We start from the raw sequence: 16,060 nt of genomic DNA on the forward strand, positions 1-16,060 counted from the left end.
GCAGGTGCGACCATGATGTGTTTCTGTGGGGAAGAAATACTATCCTGTATCTTAGAAAATAAAGGATCCTTTTTTGCTGTAGCCTGTTGAGTAGCCAGAGCTTGGTATTCCAACCCTGCTCAGCTTCTACCCTCCGAAGTCCCTCCACCTCACTGTTGCCTCTTTTTTCCTCTCATCTTCTGTAGGAAAACGATTTTTTGGGAACAGCGTTTGTGGCACTCCCAAACTGCCTTAAGCAGGTCCGTGCAGGAGCACCCTCTAAAACCTGTGCTCGTCATCTATTGCTGGGAGCCAGCGGCACTCCTTCCTCCTCTGTCCTGGGGTAACAGACAGCAGAATCCGGCCCACTGAAAATAAACAGTCTCAGTTCATCCAAACACCTTCCCCAGAATTGTCGGTGACCCAGATGCTAACGTTGGGAGAAATAAAAGCTCCCTGAAACCCAGTCTTTCTGGTGTGAGCCACCCCATTGCTGTCCCAGCCACCAGCATGGGCTGGGAGACCCCCTGAAGCTGTTTGGGGTCCAACTGGAGCTTACTGGGACGAGGAAGCCGACGGTGCGAAACCTCGCCAGCAAAGCGGGCTCAGCACCGCCGGTGTGAGCTGCCAGTGCACGAAAACCACCGTGGCTTTAAGAAAAAACACCAGCTTTTTCTTTTAGCAGCTAAAGCCTCATTAATTTGAAGACTGAAATGGCCACACAAGTGGGAACTGGCATCACAGTCCCAGCGGCGGGTCTGACCGGGGATTCAGAGGAACCAGTGTGAGACCGGGGGTCTGCGGAAGCTGGGCTCTGCTGAGCCACCTCCTGCACAGACGTTGGGGGGCTCTTCGATTTTTCACGTACATTTTGTCTCTGGAAAGCCAGACCAGCCTCCCCACGCTTTGCCTTCGTAGCTCTGTTTAATGAGGCGGCCGTGCTCTACCTCCGAGAGGAGCAGAGCCCCGATGCCCACCGAGGACTCGCACTTTCCCTGCGCGGCACCAGAGACATCCCAGTACCTCAACATCCTCTAGTTTAGCTGGTGGTAAATCAGGAAGGATTATTTACCAGAGAGATTTAGTGGGATGTTTAAAATGGCATGTAAATGTTTGCATACTGCTTTGAGCGTGGGAACAGCTTTACAAGTGCTAGCTATTGTTATTTTGCTTTGGAAACCATGTTCTCCTTAAAATCAATACCACAAAGAAGAATGCCTGAGCGAGCTAGCTAACTTGGTACGATATTATTGCCTTTAGCAGAGAGGATTGTAACCCCCACTGACACAGCCCTTTGAGCTCTGGGTGTTATTCTGCTCCGGTATAGAGCAACACTTACTTCACCATGAGAAAGCACTCTTACCTCTGACCCTTGCTTGCAAAACTCCTGTTTTCTGCTCATACCTAGAAATACGACGTGTTCCAGGCCTCTAAACTACAAAAAACAACCTCGAAACAACAGAATGCACAGAGAATACGTTGCCCTGGCTGAAAACACTCGTCCACATTTTGCCCTCAATGGGAAGAGGGCAGCCCTCGCTGTTAACCCCGTGCCACTGAGCTCGGGGTTGCTGACACTCGGCAACCCGGAGTGGGGTTAATGCTGGGAAAAGTTCAGGTAACCTCCCTGGCCCCGATTCTGCACGTGCTTCCAGGTCCTGCTTGCTTCCCGAGTGCTCGGGTAGGTGCTTTGGGTTTTATCTGGGAAGCAGGGGGGGCTTCCTGCCTCCACTCCTGCCACCGGCCCCGCGGAGCTTTTCCCCCTCCACCATGATGAAATGAACCCCTGGCTGCAAACTCTCATTTTTGGATTTCCCCTGTTTATTTTTTTTGCTCACCCTCGTGCCTTTCAGGAGCCCCAGCGGGCCGTGGGTGCTCGGGCAGAAAGCTGGAGCCTGCCCCAGCTGCTCCCCCCAAGCTGTGCTCAGCTGCCTGGAAGAAGCAGTTTATTCCTGCCTTGGCTGGAAGGGGATATTTTATTTATCTCCTCAGTGACTTTATGTGGATTTAATGTTCTATAGGTGCCACTTTTTTCTGTCTTCTCCCCCCTTTCCCTTAACCTTGTTTGTGTAATCACTGCACCCAAATTAAATATTTACTGTTTTTTCTACTGGTGAGCCTCCCAGTTGCCTTCCACTTTCAATTAAAGATTTACTAGGTGGGCATCAGCACTTCTGCAAGGCCAAACCAGCCCCCCTCGTTAGATTTTTAAGTGCTTCATTATCATAGTTCAGCGGAACACACCATAAATTAGATCTAAACCACACCAGCACGCACGCACTCACCCCGCAGCGCCTGGCTTCATCCGTGCGAGGCTGAGCCCGCAAGCAGCAGGGTGTGAGGAGCAGGGTGGGCAAAGACGTGTGTCTGGAGGGGTCTCCGGGCTCTGGCTTCCTCCAGGATGGGGTGGAGGGGGGTGGGGACAGCCCCGTGGCAGGGACACGGTGACACTGGGCAGGGCTGGGCCAGGCATCGCTCCCCCCGCAGCTCTGAGCTGAGGGATGGAGGGGAGCGGTTTGCCGGGCAGGACCGGTGCCATCCTCAGGCCACGTTAGGACAGGGCAGCTCACTGCAAAACGGGCAGAAATGGGACTTTCTCATCACTCTGCTGTAATGTTTAGAATTAACCAGCTTTTTTTAAAATCAATATTTTATTGGGAAGATTGCTGGCGTAATTCATGCTTCGAGCATCTTCCTTCCACGTGAGCAAAGCCTGGGCTATTAGGGATAATGCACTTTTTGCTAGTTACCTTTAGTGAACGAATACGCCTTTAAATTTAACAATAGAAATTTAGTCTGCGACCTCAAAACTTATAATAAAAAAAGGTGAGGGAAGCGGACAGGGCCAAGCAGTAGGAACAAAATGGCAAGCAGGAGCTCGGTGGCACGAGGCCCGACCAGCAAGGCTTTGGCAGTCGGGAGGAGGGGACGGAGCCGGAGGACCTGCAGCCCCACGCACGCACCGCGCTCAGCACCATCGCGGTCACACAACTGTTTGTCAGCGAGCGAGAAAACAGCAGGATTTCCAGGCGAGCCGAGAGGCACCAGCAGCTCCTGGCCCTTCCTCAGCTGCTGGGCACGGCTGCAACGCACGCTGCTTTTGATTTCCAAGCAGGAGAGAAAACGCTTTTAGCCCCCACTTTTTCCCCTCCCATACTCTTGAGTTTTTTGGGAAGAGCCCAGGGCTCGACACCACCAACCTCCCCCCTTCAGAGCAGCCGTTTCCTCCCCTCTGCCTTGTCAGCAGCCGAGCGGCTGTCAGGGACCTGCATTATTTATCTGCTTGGTAACATTTACTGGGATCTAGTGTTTAATAACTGTCACTTCAATATATCTTTTCTTAATCCCCTCAGATCTGTTGCTGTGGCAATTTTAAATATTTATCAACACAGTTTGTGTGTTCACTGTTAAGGCTGCAATTTTCTTGTAATTAAAGATTTACAAGACACTGCTCAAGATTTAGAAAGGATTGGCAAAGATCAAAGCTGCTTGGTATTCACACTAGAAGTCACCAGCTTTCCAGAGGTTTTTCCACAGGACCCTGATACACAGGTGACAGTGCAGACCTCCCCTTTATATTCAGTTATTTTTGCTGCTGCTTTTAGCTGGTTTTGCTGGCTCTCATCGCAGAGGTGGGAGCTTTTGCCCCTCTCCATGTCTCCCCATAGCTGGCTGGCACAGCCGAGTCCCTGCCAAAACTTTATATTCGTCAGGGTCTCATCCAGCCCTGGGGAGAGCCCCGCTTAGAGAAGGGCCCTGCTCACCCCGTGACAGCCCCACTGCCCGCTCCTGCCGCCACCGAGCCGGGATCTGGCTTGTTATTCCCTATTAATATTCATTCCCCATCAGCACGAGCCCTGCCTGCCTTTCCCTGCTCCCGGCTCTCTTCTCATTTAGCCACATGCAAATCCCAAATCAATTCTTCCCCTTCCCCCACCTAATTAAGATTTAATATGGTTCCAGGATGACTTGGGAGCAGTGAGGGTACCAGGGGTGCCCCAGGCGTCCTGCCAGGAGCAGACCCCGGGGTGGGAGCAGGGTGCCCCTCGCTCGCTGAAGTGCCACCTGGGTGCACAGCAGTTTCTTAATTATTTAAGCCTGTCTGGGACAGCACAAGCAGACCCAGCGGCCAGGAGCAAGCACCCATCTCTCACCAGGACCCGCAGCATCCACGGTCCATCGGCATCACTGATGTCTCCTGCGCTGCGCCAATTCCTTGCTCCTCCAGAGACCTCTGGGGCTGTGGGAGAAATTTAAACCACGGCTTTCCCCACCACAGCATCCCCCACAGATGGCTTGGCCATCGGGAGAGGAGCCAGTGCTGGTAAAGGAGCTGGGCTCCCAAAAATACTGCCAGGGGGAGGCGAGAGCTGCGAGCAGCCAGCCAGGGCTGTGAAAGCAGGCAGCCCCTCAGAGAGGTCAGCACTTTTCTAGCCTCAAACAGCTCTAAAGTGACCTCGTGCCACCTCTTCTGCCCCGCTGCTTTCCATCAGCCTGATTTTAGCCTCAATTGCCCACTTGAACACAGCTGAATCCATTTACTCGGGCCGGCTGGGCGGCTCTAGCAGGGGGCAGGAGCTGCTTCAGCTCTGAAAGGCTGGAAAATGCAACGGAAAATAAATGAGCTGCAATCATTTTTCCTCTGTGACTCCTACCTTTGCTTCTTCTTCCTTTATTTGGTGACTTCTGGGTGGAAAGGCCAAAGAAGCACTTGTCTTCTGACACCAGCACGTGCTTGGAAGGGGAAAAGAGACCAAGGACCATAAGTCACTGAGCAGCTCCCTGCCTCAGTTTCCCTCCCTGTAAATCAGTGGTAAAGGAGGGAGGGGGAGGAGCGATGAAGCATTTGAAAGAAGAGCTGCTTGCCATGGAGATTGACAGGTAGATTCTCCTAAAGGTTTTGAAAGCTGCACCTGCTTCATCATAATGGCATCATGCATATGGATAACCCCGCTGACATTTCCCAGGAAGGTCAGGTGTTTTAATTTAAATCATTTTTGAGGAAGTGCTGGAGAGAGGCCTGCTTTGGTTCTCTAACGAACTAACAAATATGTGCCTGTCACGCTCCTCCCAGACCTTGAAAGCCTTTGGTGCAGGCAGTGCAGCCCTGCTGCCTGGTGATGGGTGCTGAGAACAGGGCGTCGCCACTGTGGGGTCCTTGGCAGGTGCAAGGGCTCTGCGAAAGAAGGACACAATGATGGAGCCACTCCAAAAATCAGTTTTATTAGGTGCTTAAAATAGAGCCTGGCACGCGATGTTCTCGATTGGCTTTGTTGAGAGCAGCTCAGTTGCATATGAGATCCACAATGCTGTTTGCGCTGAGAAAGAGGAGGGGTAGAGGGCAGAAGAAGCAGAAACGAAGGCTTTTACTGCAATCCTCAAAGTGAAGGTAATTAAAAAAAAAAGGGGGGGGGGGGGGCGGAGAGAGAAATTAAACCTGATGAACAGCTAAAAAAGTGGTTTATGGGAGAGAAACCAGTGCCTGCACATGAGACCTGATGGGATAGGCTGGAGGAGAAGCATTTTCCAAACAAGCCTTTGACATCCCAGATGGATGGAGCGGGAGGACTGGGAGGTGATGGAGCCACCCCTGCTCACCTCTCCCACCCAAGTGGCCCCCCCCGAACCCCTGGGCTCAGCTGGCAGCAGCCAGGACCATCTCCCGGGCTTGAGAAATTTGGGAGCCCCTTCACTAGAGCATCTCTTTGAGAACTGCATCCCTGCCTGGTGCTCGGATAGAGAGACTGCTGTCCTCCACTACCGGTAAAGCTGCTTTAGTCTTTAATTACTTCTGCTGCTTAACCCCCCCCCCTCCAGCATCTTCTTTCTAAATTGAGTTAGCTGGCTCTTGCCATGCCTTTGGGGGGGCTCAGATTTAGGAGCCTTCTAGTTGAGAGAATCCTGGGTCAGACGCTACTTTCCCCTTTTCCAAAGCATCTCTGGTTCCTGCTACATCCTTGCTCTCTGGGCTGGGAGACAAGGCCCCACAGAGTGAGCCCGCCTCGGTGCCCAGGGGGCTGCTCCCCTTTGAAGGGGACTTAAGATGCAATTAGATTTTACTGTGCCCCAAAATCCCCATTTCCCCTGGCTGACACCCCAAAATAACCCTCATGTGCGCTAGCAAATCCTCCCCGGGTGCAGAATCCAGCCTCTAGGCAGAGGACAAGCTATAAATCCCAGTCACAAACCCTGTAAAACTTTGCAGCCGCTCTAATTCACCTGGCAAGGCTCATTCTTGGCTGGATACCTCCTGATGAGGGGTGTGAGCATCGCTCCCCAGCGCTGGGGTCTCGGCACTGCAAGGAGGGCAGTTAGCTGGGGCTGCTCCCCGCAGCAAACTGTGCTGAAAGCTGCAAATGCAGGGGGGTGAAACGTGCTGCGGGGCTGGTGTGAGACACACGGCTCCCCCCTGCCCTCCTCCAGTGAGGGCTGGCTTTAATTCAGCTGGATGCACCCGGTGGTGCCCTTTGGAGGAGGGAGGCTCTCCAAGCAGAAGGGACCTTGTCCCCCTGGGTGACAGGGGATGGTGCTGGTGAGACTCTGCCCACAGCTGCTCCAGCTCCATGTGCCCCGTCCAGGCTTGGACACGGGGGACAGGGGATGGTTTATGGAGCGTTTCCTCCAGCACAGTGCGCAGAAAAAGTTGGTTGGTGCTTTAATAATAAATACCAACAACAATAAATAGTGTATGAGGCACCTACGGTGCTCTCAGCTGCTGTCCTCGGAGGAAGTGAGGGGGTTGGGGTGGTTCATCGCAAAGCTCCTGTTTTGGGGCGTTGCGGGGGGTGATCTGGCCACCCCCTCCTGTGGGGAGCCTGGGCTGGAGACCCCACCCGGGACACTCGGTGCAGGGGACCCACTGGGAAACAAGTCCTGCAGTGGTCAGTGCTCTCCCTGAATGCACTGCATATTGCTCCTCACATCGCTCCAGTTTCAAAGGAAATCAAATTAATTGCATGTATCTTGCATTTTAATCTCTGGTTTGCAGGCATCGCTCTTAGATGAGAGCAGACGATTCAGGCAACGGCTGAACCTTCACCTCCCATCCCAGCGTGACGGCAGCAGCCACGATCACCCTGATCAAAGAGGCTTTTTCTCTACACCTACAAAATTACAGCCTTTGAGGGGCTTGGTCCTTGCTTTGTTTGGGAACAGATGATGGTTTTTGCAGGATGGTGAAGAGGGGGTGGGAGATGCAGGTGCTGCCTGGGGCTCAGCCCGTGCGTTGCAGGGATGAGTAGGATCAAATTGGGGACACGCTTACACCGGGGAAATTTCTCAGCAACTATTTCCACATGTTTCAGCACCAATTTAGCTGAACCACAGGGAATATATTTTGCATTTAAGTTTCCCTGCTGCACAAAAGGCAGAGGAGAAAGGCTGTTTCAGGCCCTGAGTCTGCAAACACTGATGGTTACACACCTGAGCGGAGCCAGGGCTCCGCAGCTGAATAGTCAAAGCAGATCATGACTCTAATTCAGCAAAGTATTTAAGTCCGCACGTAACTTTCAGCTTGTGCTTAGGGCCCCTGGCGATCTCGCCGGGTCCTGAACACATGCTGAAGTGCTTTGGTGAGCGAGCGATGGTGTGCTGAACGGGGACCGGGGAGAGCCATTACCCTCCGAAATAATTACCCGGCGAAAGCGCCGAAGCCGTTTCGCCTGCCTGGCTGAGCACAGAGCTTATCCAGCGGGGAACCATCTCGCCTTGGCTGGAAGATGAATGAGAAGTTCAAACAGCTTTTCACTGTGTCAAGGTTTCCCGGTCCCTTCAAAGCCCCGGGCACGCAACAATTGCACTGGCACAACCGGCTTCACCCGGGGGGGCACCGTGTCCGCACCTACCTCCGGGGGTACCTGCACCCCATCACCACCATCAGCCCCCCCCCCGGGTCTGGCTGGGAGGTTTTTTCTTGGTCTTTCCCCTGGAAGGACACCCAAGCGAGTTGCCAGCCAGGCTCTGGATGCACCCATGCCCACACCACGGGCTGCACTGGGATCTTCTGGGGCCACGCGTGTGTTGGTAAAGGCACATTTTGTTTGGGGTTGCAGTTAAGCTGACCCCAAAGCCCTTACCTCCAACAAGCAGGGATTAGGTTTAGGCCCAAGCAAAGGGATGGTTTGTTCACGTTAACCAGGGAAGGGAACGTCACTGGCAGCGTCAGAGCGGGCAGTGAAGCCTCACTGGCTGTGGTTCACCACATCCCTTGCTTTGGCACAACCCAGGGGGGGCTGGTGCTGCCCACCGCTCCCTTTCATTTACAATTTTAATTGTTTATCAGGGAAAGAATTGGCAACAGCCCAGGAGAGCAGGTTTTGCATCCCCCCCCCGCCACACACACACAGAGCGATGTGCGGGGGCTGCTGTCACACGGGGACTGTCCTGCAGAGCCCCCCCCCGTGTCTGAAGCAAGGGGGTCCTACCATGAAGCCCTCCAGCTGCAGAGCAGTATACAAAGGATATCCTTTTTTTTGTTTGTTTTTTTTTTTTTTTCTTTTTTTATACAAAACCAGAAAAGCAAGAACTTCCTCCCCCTCTTTTTCTTCCAATTTTTTTCCTTTTTTTTCCCCTTTTTTAACATTATCCACAAAAGTTTACAAAATAGCCTCGAGATTACACTTGCAGGATACAGGATCCAATCAACTCGGGCAGAAGCTGGCCAGCCCCGCAGAGAGGCCAATTAAGAGATGCATCACCATCATCATTTCTGTTTCTTTTGCCCAAAGTCCCCTCCTTTCCCCTCTGCTTCCCTCCGGCTGACAGCAGCAAGCAAACGACAGGGCAGCGGGAAGGCGCTGGGAGTGGGTGTGTGGTTGATTATCTGAGTGCTCAAAAAAAAAAAAAAAAAACCCAACAAAAAAAACAAACAAAAAGAAAAAGAAACAAATAAAAAAGAACATGTATCCCAAAGGGAAAGGCCTTTTCTGTATTTCCAAAACAGGGACTGTCCAGCAAAGGAGCTGACACCGCTGGGGTGCCTCGTGGTGCCAGGGGACATGGGGAAGGGGTGATCTGCTGATCATCTGTATGGCTCTTCGACCGCTCGGGGCATCGTCCCCTTGGGCTCGGGCCCTTCTGAGCCCTCCCGGCTGCCCAGCGGGTGCTTTTGGGAGCCACGCACGGATCCAGACCCTACACGCGGATCCAGATCCTGACAGGACCACGAAGCAGCTCTGCAAGCCCCGTGGTCAGCTCTGCTCCTCTCCATCTGCCACGCCGCTTCGACTCTTGGTCAAGTCCATGAAATTCCTCTTTTTTTTTTTTCTTTTTTTTGTTTTTGTTCAGTTTTGTAGTTTAGGGTTGTTTTTTTTTTTTTTTCTTTTTGTTTTTTTTTTTTTTTTTTTGGTAAAAAATAGTTTTTCCCTCCCCACCCCACCATCAACCCCATGAGCGCATCGGCCTTCAGCAGTCCAGGGGGGCTGCTTGCACCTCCACGGCCAGGAGCTGCCCCCCACGCTGCCCCCGAGCCCAGGGCTGGGCAAGGGGGGGATAGACCACGCGCACGGCCGTGGTGCCCCGGATCAGCTCCCCGGCCCTCCTGGGCTCTGCCCCGATGCTGTAGCGAGCTACGAGGCTGGCAGCAAGGAGCAGGAGGCAGAGGACCAGCACGGGCAGGAGGCTCTGCCTGCTCTCCAGGAGCCAGTAGCGGTGGGCAGCCTCTTTAGTCCTGGTGTTCACACAAGCCACCTTGGCCTGCAAGTCTACAAAGGCCACGTGGAGGCAAGCCCAGTACTCCGTGTCCTGGTGGAGCCGGGTGATGTTGTACGTGTGGGTCCCCATGGGGATCCGGGCCACGTTGGTCATGTCCAAGTCGGAGCTAAGCGAGAAGCTGGACCAGGTGAGGTTGGAGGAGATGGTGTTGAGATGTGGCTTCCAGGCAACCAGGATGTGGTAGGCCTGGACGTCCGCCACCACCAGCTCCAGGCCGTCCTCGCTGAACGGGAAGGAGTGGTTGACCGTCACGCTGACGCTCTTGGTGTCTGCCCCGAGGAGGTTGTGAGCCACGCAGGTGTACAGCCCAGCCTCCCGGGCTGAGATCCCCCGAATCTCCAGCGTCCCTTCGGGGTGCACCTTGTACCGCGCCTCTTCCGCGTAGGGAATCAGCTTCACCCCCGAAGGAGTGACCCAGTAGATCTCCGGGTCTGGCTCTGCCAGGGCTCGGCAATGCAAAGAGACATTGTCACCGTCCGCCACCTCCAAGCGGGAGGGGAAGCTCTTGGTGGAGATGAGAGGCAGGCAGCGATCTGTCATCTCCCGGAAGGGGACATCCCGAATGTGCCTCCTCTTGAGGTCGGGGGGCTCGGCGCAGAGCGTGGACTGGGGCTCGATGAAGCGGATGTGGTTTTCGGTGCTGTTGACCCAGCGGATGACACAGTCGCAGCGGATGGGGTTGCTGTGGATGCTGATCTCCTGGAGGTTGGGCAGGGACTCAACCGTCTGCTTATGCAAGGCACTTAGGGCGTTGTTGTTGAGCATGAGGGTTTCCAGTTGGGGAAGGTGGTGGAACGCGTTGGGGTGGATAAAGGACAGCTTGGGGTTGTTGGTCACATCTAGCTTGGTCAGCTCGGGGAGGTTGATCAAGGCAAACTGGTCTATGGACACCAGCTCCTCCATGTTGTTGAGCCCCAGCTCTTTGAGGTGCAGCATGTTCGTGAAGTCACTTTGCTTGACCCTCTGCAACGGGTTTTTGTTCAGATCCAGGAACTTGAGGCCAGGAACTTGCTGCAGCGCCCGCTTGGGGACATTCATGAGCTTGTTGTCATAGAAGGAGAGGCTCTCCAGGCTCCGCAGCCCTTCCAGCGCATAGTCCGAGATCTCCCTCAGATTCATCCCAGCCAAAACCAAACTCCGCAGGTTCGACAGGGGCCTGAAGTTCATATCCAAGATCGCATCCACCCTGTTGCCTCCGATCATGAGGATCTCCAGGCTGGGGAGCATCTGGAACCAACGGCTGTCGACCGTCCTCAGCAGGTTGGAGTTGAGGTGGAGGCGCAGCAGGCTGCCGAGGCCAGAGAAGGCATGGGGAGCAATCCTGCGGAGCTGGTTGTGGTTCAGGTAGAGCTCCTGCAGGTTGCCCAGCCCGGGGAAGCTGCCATCGGGCAGTTCTGAAAGCTGGTTCTCCTCCAGGTGCAGGCTGAGCAGCTGGGGCATGCTCTTCAGGCCAAAGTCCCAGACATCGGAGAAGCTGTTCTGCGACAGATCCAGCTCCGAGAGGTTTCTGAGATAGTCCAGCTCGCTCTGCTCAAGCCTGGCGATATTGTTGCTTTGCAAGAGGAGGGTCTGGGTGCCTTCCGGCAGATCTTCGGGCACGGCGGAGATGAACAAGTCATTGCAGTCCACCGTGGCAGCCTCCCGGTACACCGAGCGGGGGGTGTACCACGGCCGGATCTGGCAGACGCACTGCGGTGGGCATTTGACCTTCCAGGGCACGATGGGGATGGCGGCGGCGGCCACCACGCAGAGCAGAAGCGAGCTGGTTTGGAAGCGTCTCATTTTCGGCTGGTGGGACCAGCTTCCTCCCAGGCAGGAAAGGTTCACAGGGCGCATCCAGAGCGGGGCACGGGGCAACAGCCGGGTGGGGACAGCATCCGCGGGAGAAGATGCTCCATGAGAGCCCCTGGCACCGCTCAGCCCCTGCTGCCGCCTGCCCTGCCTGTCCCCCCCCACCCAGAGCACATAACACCCACGACCAGGGCCGGTGCCTTCAGTCAGAGCTTCGCTTTTTCTTCCTCCCCAAAAGATTCATTTTTGCACTCGGCTGCATATTTCGGGTTCCTCCTCAAGGTCATTCCTGCAAGAGGCCAGATGACAAGTTGGATTAGAGGAGACCTCACAAACGCAGTGAGCAAGTATCAAGGGGAAGAAACAGGCTGGAGGGGCAAAGCCCCGTGTACAGGGCCCCCAGCACCCTGCCCAGCCTCAAGACAAAGTAAAACGTTCATTTAATCTGTTTTATCTCCATAGAATTAACTGTGCCCTCCCATCCCACAGGTTTTGCTCTGCCCAGGGCCACCAGCAGCCCACGGACCCTGAGCAGAGCCAGGCCTGCAGACACTGGGAAGAGAAAAATCTCCCTGGGGGCAGTTTTCCTGCAGGCTCTCAGAATTCTGTTTACTACCTCTTATCCTCCCCAGCACCAAGTGCCCATATCCAGGAGCCCCCCAGCCCTATTTTCAGACCCCTAACATGTTTTCCCTTGGTGGGCTTACAGAGGAAACTTGTCCCCAAGCACAGACCTGGTTTTAGCATCTCTAGCAGAAGCCCTGTAGCATCGCAGGGACCACAGGCTCAGAGCTCAGCTTGCTTTGTACTGGGACAGATTATCCCAGACCCATCTCATCCTTTTTATTTCTCCACTAGCAAAGCAGTGGGCACACCTACCTCCACACAAACTTGGGTTTCAAGGCTTAAAGTAGCCAATATAGGAGGGGCTGCTAGCCCAGAGGGCTAATGTTAATCAGAAATCCAAGCTTTTAGGGAGAGCAGCACACAAACAAACACAAACTCCTGCATAATGAAGCTACAGCAGCCACAAAACCCCCCTACACACCCCCAGCTCCTTTTAAAGCACTGGTCCAAGGTGGGAGCAATTTTCTGGGAGCAGGAAATGGTGATTGGGCTCATTAGAAACACCTGAGGGAACGCAGAAGCCCCTTTAGCCCCTCCATGCTGGGCACAATCCTGGCTTTGCCCTCTTGCCTTGCACCCTTTCCGGGGAAGAAGGGTTGGGGGGTTTCTCAGTGGGGTGTTTGGTGAAGGGCTGGGTGGGGGTGAGCCCCCCGGCACCTCCCTGCCCCTCTCCCCATCCAGCCACGGGGTTCAGAGGAGCCAGAGCCAGCCACGACCCCACACTGATTTTCTGATTTGCTACAGTTCTCCTGACCCATGCTGACACAAATCAAACTGAGCCCCAAAGCTTCTCCCCGTCTTAAAAGACTCTCGCACAGCAGGAAAAAGCATTAAAAAGCAGCCAGAGTGGGAAAAGAAAGTTTCTCTCCAAGCAGCTCTATTTTATCACCTCCCTGCTCTCCCTGTAAAGGGCTTCCAACCAAAGTTTATTCAGCAGCAACTCATCCAAGCCTTGCGCCAGAATTGATCCCGCACACTTCCCTTCTTCCCTGCTGCGAGGGCATTGGCTTTTAAACCACCTCCTGGAGAAACAACATTAAAGAGGAAGGCTGTATTGATTTCCGCATCCTTCTGATGGACCCACATCTTTCTTTTTAAGTGCACAGGCATTTCTGTGACTATAAATCTCTCCAGCCATTAAAATATTATAGAATCTTTTCTCCTTAAAAAAAAAAAATATGGAGGAATGGGTTTTTTTATTTCCTTAAGGCTGTGAAGACAAGCCCAGAAAAAGCACCTTGTTTCAAACTCTGTTTTACAAGGAAGACTCCCCAGCCCTGCTGTAGGGCGATATCTCTGCAGGGTTTGTGTCTATAACCAGGTTTTATCACTTTTGCACAGGACGGCGTTGCGGCACCGACGGCCATGGAAAGTCTTGCATACAGGATGATGCTGTAAGAGTCCAGATGCTCTTATAAGTAATAGGATCAGAGTTGTTGAAAAAATGTAATTTTTTGGAAACTCTAGGTATTAAACTTCACATTTCATGGTTTCAAATGTCATGGAGCAAACCGAACAGGGAGGGCATTGGCAGAGCATGGTCCCCACTGCGGGGTACAAACCCCAGGAACAACAGTCCTGGCAGGGGAGGGAGCTGACCCCCCTCTGCTGTGACACCCCAGGGACCTGCACCCTGAATTCCTGCAGTTCAGCTGTGGGGTGGTGGGGAGATGGGGGAGGAAAAGGCAGGAGCCTGCTGGTTGTCTTTATTCCTTTACCCAGTGAAGTCAGGCTCGTTATTTCTTAATTAGGCACTGAAGAAGCCTGCAGGTTGCATGCACACTCATTTAACCTCTTACTGCACTGCCCCAGAGATGGATGGTGGGATGGACCAGGCAGCCCTGCGGCTCCCACGGCCACGGGTTCCCTTTTGTCATTTCCCCATTTGGGTTGGAACCCGCCGAGCTGCGACCTCGCCAGCCTGGGGAGCCGGGGGGTGTGTGGGGGGGGTGTGGGGCCAGGGCTGGCAAGGGTGAGGGATGGGGGTCCCGGGAGAGGGCTGCTGCTGGGGGAGACCCAGACATCATGCAGGGGAACGGCGGGGTCGATTCCCCACGCTCAACTTTGCTGTGATTTACGTGCACGCACTCACACGCACCCCAAACTCCCGCCCACCCCGTCCAACCGCAACTCCCCAGCAGCACCAAAGCACTCGGCGCGCCCCGAAAGCCCTTGTTTCCCCCCTCCCACCCCCAAAACAGGCTCAGGGCACAGAATAAGACAGAAAAGCAGAGGGACCAGGATTCGAGGCTAACAAATAGAGAGATCAGGCTCGAGACGTGGCTGAGGTTGCAAGGCTAAGTGGTGTCTCCCAGGGAGCCCAGATTTCATCTCCTCTCCAAGACAGACTGATTTGTTGCCTTTGCAGGCGGTGGGAAGATGCTGCCCAGGATAACGGGAGCCTTGGTGAAACCAGAGAGAGGAAGGGGGACAACAAGGAGGAGCAGGGTTGCTGGAGGGTCTGCTGGGGACCGGGGACCCCCTCCGCGGCCAGGCTGGGCTCCGGCGAGGCCATGAGCCCCCCGCTCCCCGCCGGTGCTGACAGCCCCCCGGCTGCTATTTCGGGCTCTTCCTCGGCGTGGGCTGCGGCACGGCGAGAGTGACAGCAGGGAGCCGGGTGACGTTCCTGCTCAAAGTTTATTTTTTTTCCAAAAATGTAGAGCCGGAGGGCTGAAACATTTGCTGCAGTGCCTCAAACACTGGGAAACAGAAAATACCCCCAGTTCCTTTTTTTCCCCAAGCAGGACTCAAGCCCCGTCCCCACACCGGGGATGCCGCTTGCCTCTTCCATAGTTTCCCAGCATTTACCCAATTCCTTGGTCTCCCTAAGCCATTTCTGTGACTTTTGCCTTCAAAGCCTCCTTACTGCAGGAAGGACAATGGGTGGATGGCTCGGAGTCCCCACTGTCCTCCCACATCAGCCTCTGCCATGAGCGATCGCAGAGCATCCAGCGGCCGGAGGATTCGGGGTTGGAGGCTCCGAGCCGAGGGCTTGGAGCAGCCACGGAATTACCGGTTGCTGGGACAAAAAGGCAACAAACGGCACCACTGGAAACCACAAACGGCTCTTTCTGCCCCCTCAGGAGGTGTTTCTACTCCTCTGCAAGTGAGGAAACAAGACACAAAGTGCCAGGGCACTGCCCCAAATGGCGCCAGCCTGAATTTGCCACAGGGCCACGACATCATCTGCGGTGTCACTTGCTGATGGGGGGCTCAAGGCTTTTGTTTCCATCCTAGCCAGGTGTGCTCAGGGACAGCGAGGGGATTACGGCAGAGAAATATGGAAGGAGAAGGAATAAGAGGGGATGAAAGCACCACAAGGAGATAAAGGAGAACCAGAGGTGAAAAGGAGAAGAAAAGGGACAAAGAAACCATCAGAGAATGAGTCCGGGAGAGGGAGACAAGATGGGAAGTGCAAGAGAGACAGGGTGTGCAGCGCCAAGGAGAGGGGAGAGTGGCTGTAGGAACAGGCGGCAGAAGCCCAAGGAAAGAGAAGGAAAAAAAAAAAAAAGAAAAAAGAAAAGCAATGAGAATGAGAATTGATGAGGCACAGAGAAGGGAAGAGTCTTTTCATCAGCAAGTTTGCTGGATGAAGCCAGGAGATAAATCACCCAGTGGAAGGAGCCTTGGTCTCAGTGCTTGCACCGGCTGCCTCTCTCCCTCTGTCGTCTGTCTAACAGCCTGGCTTCGGGAGATAAATGGCTGCAGCTGAGCCCCGGGCTCTCCTGCCCTTCCCTCTCCCTCTCTGCAGCCAGAAGAGCCCGACGCTTCCCCCAGCGCGCTGCCGGGCGGGGGGCGATGGACAGCCCCTACACCCCGAGGGGGGACGGGGAGGACCCCGACTGCTCCGGGGGTCCCCTGTCTGGGGGCAAAGCCAGGAGCGGGGCCGTGCTCAGCCCACGGCTCCTCTCCCACAGCGATGTCCCCAAGGGGGAGCAGACACCCCAGCCCG

General features: G+C 54.5%; 1 protein-coding gene across 3 annotated transcripts in view; it reads right to left on the bottom strand.

Annotated features, from left to right (window-relative positions):
• Positions 1–8,514: 8,514 nt before the first annotated feature.
• Positions 8,515–16,060, bottom strand: part of LRRN2 (leucine rich repeat neuronal 2) — a 32,740-nt gene continuing 25,194 nt past the window's right edge. For all 3 annotated transcript variants that reach the window (XM_033009551.2, XM_033009553.2, XM_033009554.2), the window contains one exon: positions 8,515–11,770. In XM_033009551.2, the coding sequence (XP_032865442.2) occupies positions 9,382–11,526 (2,145 nt within the window). In that variant the 5' untranslated portion in view covers positions 11,527–11,770 and the 3' untranslated portion in view covers positions 8,515–9,381. The remainder of the gene's footprint in view (positions 11,771–16,060) is intronic.

The sequence above is a fragment of the Tyto alba genome, unplaced genomic scaffold (genome assembly GCF_018691265.1).
Source record: "Tyto alba isolate M040663 unplaced genomic scaffold, T.alba_DEE_v4.0 Super-Scaffold_30, whole genome shotgun sequence".
Lineage (NCBI taxonomy): Eukaryota > Metazoa > Chordata > Aves > Strigiformes > Tytonidae > Tyto > Tyto alba.